Consider the following 9,937-nt stretch of genomic DNA (forward strand, 5'->3'; position numbering starts at 1 on the left):
GAGAACAGTCGAGATTCCTCCTTTAGTACACTAGTTGCTTATGTATGGAGCACATATTGCGCAGCTGTAACAGCAGTGTGTCAACAAGTGCACCTCTATATATCGAAGTTAGTATTACAAATGTCTATCTCATGTCTGGGCGTTATTGTGAAAAAACTGTAGACTCTCTAAATCAAAGTTTTTTTCTCATTCCGTTTCGATGAACTAAGTGTCAGTGTACGGTTGAAGCGAAACTTGTTATGTTTTTAAGATTTTTTTGCTGTTGTAAGTTGAAGGATGAACCTGGAAGGCTCACAAAGCAATGTCTCCAACGAACAAAAGACAGGATAGAAACGTTCGCAGAACAACAAACAAAAATTATATTTGAGCAAATGGCATATTACGAGGTTAGAGTCCATCAGTATTCCCGAACTATATCTCTAAAATTTAACTATTAAGGACACATGCGACAAACTGAAAAGTGTGAACAGTGTGAACAGTGATTCAGCTGTGGAAGAAATTCTGCAACAGATAAAGATACGGTCCTTAGGAGAGCCGGGGGCGCCAGTTGTATCCTTCTTGAAAGAAAACTGTAAGCTTGAAAGGCTAAGAGGAAAGACCATAATGTTTTCAATATCTGGAACGAAGAACTTGCATGAATGGAACAATGTAAATCGGATGTTATTTGTGAGACACACTGCACCGAAGATTCACGTGATCAGAAGCTTTTATTGAAATGAAAACCGTACGCTGAGAGCTGTAGGATACAATGTTACCCGAAAAAACTTGATGTTACACTCTATGCGTTAATGAGAGCAACTGCAGCTTCCGATAGGACCACAGACTCGAACGTAGCTTGCTGAGGCAGCATGAATCCCAGGAATAAGCGTGCGTCGACGAACAAAGGCACAAGTGAGAGCTATACAGTTCGTAGCAGCTGTCTTCCGTGACCTTCTCGTACAATCAGATCCCAAAAGGACTGCTGTCTCTGTTCGGTTCGACTACACAACATCACGCAGCGGCGAGCCTTATAAAAGCTCTGCAGCCCGCACTTACCTCAGCACTTCCATCAACATGAGGGTGACAGTGGCAGCTCTTCTCCTGTGTCTTGCGGTGAGTAGTGTGGAATGAGAAAAGTATAAATCGTGACTGGTGCTCCATTTGTCTTTTCTACCACATTTACAACTACGTACATATCTCAGACGAAGCATATGCTAAGATGTAAATTTGTTGCACTCCTTCTCTTACGTTTATAATACGAACAGGCACACATATACCTGGTGTCTCTCCTAAGAGTGAAAATCGTATTTTCTCTGGTTTTTCGGCAGATATTTTCAATTTCGTTTTGCAATGTGCAGCTGGAAACGGCCCAAAAAACCATTGCTCATAAAAGTCTTTCAGGTGACACCCAGCGTCACCGGAAAGCCCGACTTTGCTTCCCATTACAAACATAATTATTTTCAAAGCGTCGTTTCACATGTGCGATATTCGTTTTATCGATATGCACCAACAGCGACAGCAAAACACGAAGAACACCCAGTACTCCAGCATCGACTGAGCAGCGCTGCTGCATAGCGGTAGCAGTGAGCTCGGGTCAGCGCACTACTGCTGGACTGCTAGTTACTCTTTCTGTTTTTATGTCCCTATTAATGTATATCGATAAAACGAATATCGCACCAGCCTAATTTGCCACCGCTCTACCTCACAGGCACGTCAAATTCCGCTATAAAAATCGTTTTGTTTGTAACGGGAAGCAAAGCGGGGCTTTCCGTTGACACTGAACGGCGTACGAAAGACGTGCTGAGCAATATTTGGAGCCGGCCGAAGTGGCCGTGCGGTTAAAGGCGCTGCAGTCTGGAACCGCAAGACCGCTACGGTCGCAGGTTCGAATCCTGCCTCGGGCATGGATGTTTGTGATGTCCTTAGGTTAGTTAGGTTTAACTAGTTCTAAGTTCTAGGGGACTAATGACCTCAGCAGTTGAGTCCCATAGTGCTCAGAGTAATTTGAACCATTTTTGAGCAATATTTGTTTGGGCTGGTTCCAGCTGCACATTGCAAAAACGAAATTGCGAATATCTGCCGAAACACGGGAGAAAATGCACCTGATGTCTCTTAGGAGAGACAACCTCTATACATACTACACTTTCTCTAATGGCAATGAGAGAGATTGTGATTGTTTATATGTCTCTGTGCGTGCAGTAGTCAAACTGATTTTAACTTGAAAAAGTATAAATAGGTAGAAGCCAGATGCAGCATCGCGACCAAGGGTTTTCTCCTTTTATCCAGATCTACTAGTTATAAGTATGTATTCGGTATTCAGTGCAGTCAGGAACAGTCTCAAAAACTTGTAAAAGTGGCGCGGGATAAGTTGTGCTGAGAAATAATTGTTAAGAAAAGAAATCGACAAGTTGCTTTGCTTCAGAGTAAATTAGGATTGAAGTTAGCCGATCAGGCCAGTCGCGCGCAAGCTAAAGTGACTCGCAAGGACAATTTGTGTCAGCTGTTCTCGTAGCGTAGACGATACCGCACGAGACAGCTCAGCCTTTGTGTCGGGTTCGAGCCTTACTACCGTCCCACGACCGGTTTCTCTAGTGCTCTCTTGTTCGGTTTTAGGAAACGGAACGAAGAACACGTTTGGTGACACCGTCTCCGGCGGGCGGCTTCAATTTACGCCCGCAACGAGGCTATTGCCTAACTTCAATGCTAATCAACTCCCAAACAGCAAAAATTATACTTTTTTTTTCCGCAGCTCGTGGTCGTGCGGTAGTGTTCTCGCTTCCCACGCCCAGGTTCCCGGGTTCGATTCCCAGCGGGGTCAGGGATTTTCTCTGCCTCGTGATGACTGGGTGTTGTGTGATGTCCTTAGGTTAGTTAGGTTGAAGTAGTTCTAAGTTCTAGGGGACTGATGACCATAGATGTTAAGTCCCATAGTGCTCAGAGCCATATACAATTTTTGTAATAATTATTTCTTAGCACAACCTATCCTGCAATACCCTTAGGCCTACAAGCTTTTCGTACTTTTTCTGACCACTCTGTGTAACTGGTATTGTCCTTCGGCCATTTGCCACGTAAGACGGTTCTAGATTTCTATAATACTTTCCTTAATTGCAAACATTGAGACAGTTAAAATATATGGCCTAAGGATTCCCGGATATTAAGTAAGACTCTGAACTCGCGTTCGGGACGAAAACGATTCTAATCTCCATTGGCCATTCAGATTTGATATTTTTGTCTTTCGCCTAAATAGATAAACACAAATGCAGCGCTGGTTTCTTTGCAAGAAAACACGACAAATTTCACTCACGAATCTCAGCTTGCGCTCCGTCTGCAGTAACGCTGTTGTCGACAAGCTATTTCCTTTTTCCTCGCGTTTGTGTAAAAGTATGCATCACAAATTAAAATACAGATGCTTTGTAGTGGAACGATGTTTCACGACATCGTTGTTGCCAGCTGTTTCAATTGAAACTTTCCGTGTCTCCAGCGATGCAGAAATCTATTGTAGCTCTAATCAAATAGTTTTGCACTACACAGCTTCTCTACTTCACAAATGTGGTCGATTTCTTTAAGAACATTCAAAATAATGCCAATAATTCGGCACCAGGAGTGGCGACCATTTCTCTTTCCCATACAGCTTCATTGCTGACATATTCAGAAAATGTCAAAAATAATTGTCCTTACACGCATTATTGTAGGTCTATGGATATTAAACAAGAGCACACACCACAGGGAGCATGTAATCAGGAAGCCTGGCATGGCTCATGGGGCCAATTTGTATTACAACCTCAATTGATAGCCAACAATATTGACTATATATGATTCTTTCGAAACCGAATGAATGATATATTTTACAGTACACCTTTTTACTGTAGGTATCAGCATGCCGCAGCCAAGAGACACCACCTGGCCCTCCTGGACCAACTGAAGGGCCACAACCAACTGGTCCACCTGGCCCACCAACTGGAGGACCTGACCCAACAGGCCAACCCACTGGAGGCCCTGAACCAACTGGTCCACCTGGCCCACCAACTGGAGGACCTGACCCAACAGGCCAACCTACTGGAGGTCCTGAACCAACTGGAGGGCCGCAGCCAACTGGTGAACCTCAGCCTACTGGTGGACCTCAACCTACTGGCCCCCCAGGCCCGCCATCTGGGGGACCCGGTCGATTTTGGCGTGGTGTGGTCTGAAGATTCTGCATCAGTACAACTCTGAAACATCAAATGATTTCATCCACAGCATTTGTAAATTACTGTATCACAGCTCATTGATGGAAATGTTCTCGTAATCTCACTGTAAATTTATTTCTTATTAAACTAGCAATGAAAAACCTCCATCAACCTTTGTATCTACCGCGAAATTTAATAAGCAACCCTTTGATAAACAACATAAACTTTAACTCAATGTGAAACTGTTTACAAACGAATTCACACACACACGAATGTAGCTGTTGACAACCTGAAAATGATAAGTCGTAAGTAATGTTCATAATTTAACCAGTTCTTAGTTCCATATTTCGTAGTTTCAGAAAGTGATTTATATGGTCAGAACACACAAAGCGTGAGTAATATAGACATTTCGGGAAGTCAGTAACAGAATGATCCGACCTGAGACGGCACCCGTTTGATTCCATGCCACTCTGCATATAACATACATCATAAGAACGAGTCGTAAGCCGTCCGCGGTGGCCGAGCGGTTCTAGGCCTTACAGTCTGGAACCGCGCGACCGCTACGGTTCGAATCCTGCCTCGGGCATGGATGTGTGTGATGTCCTTAGGTTAGTTAGGTTTAAGTAGTGCTAAGTTCTAGGGACTGATGACCTCAGAAGTTAAGTCCCATAGTGCTCAGAGCCAATGAGTCGTAATGTCACACAAGGTGAAACAAAAAAAAAAAAAAAAATGTCTCTGAGCACTATGCGACTTACCTTCTAAGGTCATCAGTCACCTAGAACTTAGAACTAATTAAACCTAACTAACCTAAGGACAGCACACACATCCATGCCCGAGGCAGGATTCGAACCTGCGACCGTAGCGATCTCTCGGCTCCAGACTGTAGCGCCTAGAACCGCACGGCCATTCCGGCCGGAAAAAAAAATAGTGCGGGAAGTAGTGACAAAAGATTTCAGTGCTGAACCAGGCTGGCTTATGTGACACTCAACCGAAATCGCAAGGTACTGGTGGATGTCTGCCATATATTATTCTCTGGAACTTGTTACTACGTCAGCGAACTGGTCTGTAGCTGGTCTGTGTTATTTATCCTCGGATCAGCACACTTATTGGTTCGTAAAACGACCGAAGAAATTAGGCAACAGCTTGATTCCATACCATAGCAGATTGTAATCAGATGTTTTCTGTATCAGCATGATAGTTCTGTCATTTATCAAGCAAAGACGATTCCATTGCATTTCGAAGAAAATTATTTGACATTTCTCGAGATGCCTAGCACTGCTTTATTTTGCATACGTAATACGGGCTAGAATGTAGGTTGTGTACCGTAACAGGTCGGCAATATCTGATCACTATCCTTCACGAAAATTGGAAACATTTTTTATTACTGTTATGAATAAGACCATAAAATTGTCTATGGGCAGGTATTGTGCTTGGATTATTTTTATGGCGTAACTGAAGCCACTTGCAATTCGTCAGTTACATATTCTCAGTGAATTTCTACTATGTATCACCATCCAAGGACTAAAATGGCGTCTACGAAGTTTTAACACCACGGTTTCGTGAGACGGGATCAAAATTTGGCTTGTCTCTCAATGACTCCCACTAAGAGTAACTACTTGCTTTATGTTTATTACCAAATAATCTCTATTTCCTTATATGCTGCTATGCTCATGGGTTAATGGCTGTTTCGTTTGCCGCGCAGAGCGGCCGCACGGTTAGAGGTAAAAAGTCACGAATTGCACGGCCCCTCCCCTCGGAGGTTAGAGTCCTCCCTCGGGTATGGGTGTGTATGTTGTTCTTAGCCTAAGTTAGTTTAAGTAGTGTGTAAGCCTAGGGACCGATGACCTCAGCAGTTTGTTCCCTTAGGAATTCACACACATTTGAACAGTTTTGTTCATCTAATGCAGTCGTACACGTTAGTACTTCCGTTAAGAAACATTGATGCAGTACCGACTCAAATTCATTTCCGAAATCAAGAAATACTGCAGTGCCCGGCATAATACGTGGCTTTCAGAATACCGTGCGTGAATCGCGGGAGTTGGGTTTTGTAGAATCCATGCTGTTGTCATGACGGAGGTTATTCTGTTCGAGGTATCTAATTACGTTCAAGCTCAGAATTCACACATTTTAAACTGGTGGCCATTAAAATTGCTACACCACGAAGATGACGTGCTACAGACGCGAAATTTAACCAATAGAAGAAGGTGCTGTGATATGCAAATGATTAGCTTTTCAGAACATTCACACAAGGTTGGCGCCGGTGGCGACACCTACAACGTGCTGACATGAGGAAAGTTTCCGATTTCTCATACACAAACAGCAGTTGACGACATTGCTGCTCGCGTTGGTCGAGATCCAATGACTGTTAACAGAATATGGAATCGGTGGGTTCAGGAGGGTAATACGGAACGCCGTGCTGGATGCCAACGGCCTTGTATAACTAGCAGTCGAGATGACAGGCATCTTATCCGCATGGCTGTAACGGATCGTGCAGCCACGTCTCGATCCCACAGTCAACAGATGGGGACGTTTGCAAGACAACAACCATCTCCACGAACAGTTCGACGACATTTGCAGCAGCATGGACTACCAGCTCGGAGACTATGGCTGCGGTTACGCTTGACGCTGCGTCACAGACATGAGCGCCTGCGATGGTGTCCTCAACGACGAACCTGGGTGCACGAATGGCAAAACGTCATTTTTTCGGATGAATCCAGGTTCCGTCTACAGCACCATGATGGTCGCATCCATGTTTGGCGACATCGCGGAGAATGCACATTGGAAGCGTGTATTCGTCATCGCCATACTGGCGTATCACACGGCGTGATGGTATGGGGTGCCACTGGTTACACGTCTCGGTTACCTCTTGATCGCATTGACGGCGCTTTGAATAGTGGACGTTACATTTCAGATGTGTTACCACGCGTGGCTCTACCCTTCATTCGATCCCTGCGAAACCCTACATTTCAGCAGGATAATGCACGACCGCATGTTGCAGGTCCTGTACGGGCCTTTCTGGATACAGAAAATGTTTGACTGCTGCCCTGGCCAGGACATTCTCCTTCTTCTCTCACCAACTGAAAACGTCTGGTCAATGGTGGCCGAGCAACAGGCTCGTCACAATACGCCAATCACCACTCTTGACGAACAGTGGTATCGTGTTGAAGCTGCATGGGCAGCTGTCCCTGTACATGCCATCCAAGCTCTGTTTGACTCAGTGCCCAGGCGTATCAAGGCCGTTATTACGGCCAGAGGTAGTTGTTCTGGGTACTGATTTCTCAAGATCTATGCACCCAAATTGCTTGAAAATGTAATCACATGTCAGTTCTAGTATAATATATTTGTCCAATGAATACCCGTTTATCATCTGCATTTCTTCTTGGTATAGCAATTTTAATGGCCAGTAGTGTATAAAAATGGATGTACACTTGCAAGCTTCCAGGCTCTATCAATTGCAACCAAGACTTTAATATTATGGCAAAGGTAATGTGAATCAGAACACTGGGAGGAGTTGTGGTCTAAATAACAACTGATTTATTCTTTCTTACCATCACATGACAAATCATGGCTAAAGAATTGCTACACATACACTTTTATCGGACAGTCCCTTTCAATAATATGCGGCCTATGGTTCACAAAGTGATCAGCTGGGGATGAACACAACACACTAACTAGAACTAATCGCTTTATCTGACTTCATAAATGTGAATCTGTGGTATGGCCCAAAAACTACGCTACTATGAAGCATCTGTAGTGCTACTCCATAAAGAAAAATATGGTTCCAAAGAACAGCAGCATCTATAAAAATTAACTGGGAGAACGGAAAAAAAGATTCAGCTTCGCGCCCTTTTTCTCACACGTTTACTCCATGTCTTTGCTAAAAGCATGAATTAGATGGAACCACACCCTTCCATAAAAAGATCGTTATCTCCCCTGTTGTATCCTCTTCGAACTTCCTAAAGAACAGCCATAGACTCGCGTAAAGGCTCGTGCCTTCACAGATATGCTCTATAGCAGAGTCTGGACGCCTGGGCGCCACTACCCTGCCCCACGGAATCCGCAAAAACTCTCAGCCGTCTCATCCGCTTTCTACGTAACAGAGGCCGATACTCTTCTTCATTGCCGGCCATCAGATCTTACAATGCGCCGGTCAACGCTGTGGCGACTCTTCGGCCCTAGTCAGTGTACTTGGACGTGGCCGCCGTCCGACCGGCGACTCCCAGTGTGTCTGCACAATGAGACCAGGGGCTTGGCTGTTGGAAAACGTTTTCACTCAGGTTCCGGAGGAAAAAGCACCCCTCGGATCTCAGCCGCCGTACACTTTTACTGCTGCCAATTAACTCGGTACCCTCTTCTTTCGAACACAGGTAAAGCCTTCACTAGAGCACACAAGCAAGAGCGTTAACTACGGCCAACCATTTCAACAAATGAATGCAGTCAGATCGTATCAAATGTAGGAACCAAGTAATGAGGATCACCTTCCCTATGAACACTAAGCAGCATGACACTTGTCAGAAGTGAGAGTGCCCTGCAATCTCTCACACTGTGAAGCCAAAATATCATGGCTACTGGCCACTGCGACCCTGGATGACTCCTGCTGGCATAGCGGGCACGTGACACGGACACAAAAGTATGTAAGAGGAGCATACACCTATAGGGGATCACCATGGCGAAGATGCCTCCAAATGGGGAAATCGATTGAGATAAGCGACTTTGACAAAGTGCAGATTATTATTACGCAGAGCCTGTGAACGAGCCTCCCGAAAACGTCGTTGCTGGTCGAATGTTCAAGTGCTACTGTAGTGGGCGTCTACGGAAAGATTAGAAGGGCAGTGAAACTATCAGTAGGCGTTCAGACTCTTCACATAAAGTGGGGTTCGGAGGTATGTCTGCTTCGTAAGATATAGTAGATGGTGATCTGTAACACCTGTGTTGAAAGAACACAATTCTAGCGCATGCACAAGTGTTTCGGAGTACGCCATTCATTGTACATTGATGAACATGGAGCTCAGCAACAGACCACCTCTACGCGTACACATGTTGACCTAACGACATCATGAATTACTATTGCTGTGGGTATGGGACCATAGGGACTCGACCGTCGGTCAATAGATAACGTATCAGCTCTTCGGATGCATCACATTTTTGCTACACTAGGTCGATGGTCGTCTCCACAAACGCTGTCATCGACGTGAACTGCGGCTCAAAACGTGCATCGCGCCAAGGAAGCAGGCTGGTGGGAGAGGTATTATGCTATGGGAGACATTCTCCTGCGTTTACATGGGACCTGTGGTAGTAATCGAAGGCACACTGACAACTGCGAACCACCTGCGTCCCTTCATGCCTGATGTCTTCCCCGACGGTGATGTCATCAAATGGCGAAATGGTTCCAATGGCTCTGAGCACTATGGGACTTAACTGCTGTGGTCATTAGTCCCCTAGAACTTAGAACTACTTAAACCTAACTAACCTAAGGATATCACACACCTCCATTCATACTGTTGCTATCAACTCATCCAAAAGAGAATGCAAGATGTACTACATAGCACACCATTGCACTACAGGTGGCAGCATGCCGCAGCCAGGAGACTCCACCAGGCCCTCCTGGACCAACTGAAGGGCCACAACCAACTGGCCCACCTGGCCCATCAACTGGAGGTCCTGATCCAACAGGTCAGCCTACTGGAGGTCCTGAACCAACTGGTCCACCAGGCACACCTACTGGAGGTCCTGAAGCAACAGGTCCACCTACTGGGGGTCCTCAACCAACTGGACCACCAGGATTCGAACCT

At 45.2% G+C, this 9,937-nt stretch overlaps 1 protein-coding gene across 1 annotated transcript; it reads left to right on the forward strand.

The window, feature by feature from the left end:
* The first annotated feature begins 1,006 nt into the window (after nt 1-1,006).
* On the forward strand, nt 1,007-4,310 carry LOC124777807 (proline-rich protein 2-like). The gene is made up of 2 exons (XM_047253323.1): nt 1,007-1,092; nt 3,849-4,310. The coding sequence occupies exons 1-2, from the start codon at nt 1,054-1,056 to the stop codon at nt 4,164-4,166; spliced, it is 357 nt and encodes a 118-aa protein (XP_047109279.1). The 5' UTR covers nt 1,007-1,053; the 3' UTR covers nt 4,167-4,310.
* The last annotated feature ends 5,627 nt before the right edge of the window (nt 4,311-9,937 follow it).

The sequence above is a fragment of the Schistocerca piceifrons genome, chromosome 2 (genome assembly GCF_021461385.2).
Source record: "Schistocerca piceifrons isolate TAMUIC-IGC-003096 chromosome 2, iqSchPice1.1, whole genome shotgun sequence".
In the NCBI taxonomy this organism is placed as follows: Eukaryota; Metazoa; Arthropoda; class Insecta; order Orthoptera; family Acrididae; genus Schistocerca; species Schistocerca piceifrons.

Excerpts from the sequence above, each read along its gene's own strand:
- LOC124777807 (XM_047253323.1), top strand. The coding sequence starts at position 1,054 with ATGAGGGTGACAGTGGCAGCTCTTCTCCTGTGTCTTGCG. Across the intron at positions 1,093-3,848 it reads CTCTTCTCCTGTGTCTTGCG|GTATCAGCATGCCGCAGCCA; the intron begins GTGAGTAGTGTG and ends TTTTTACTGTAG.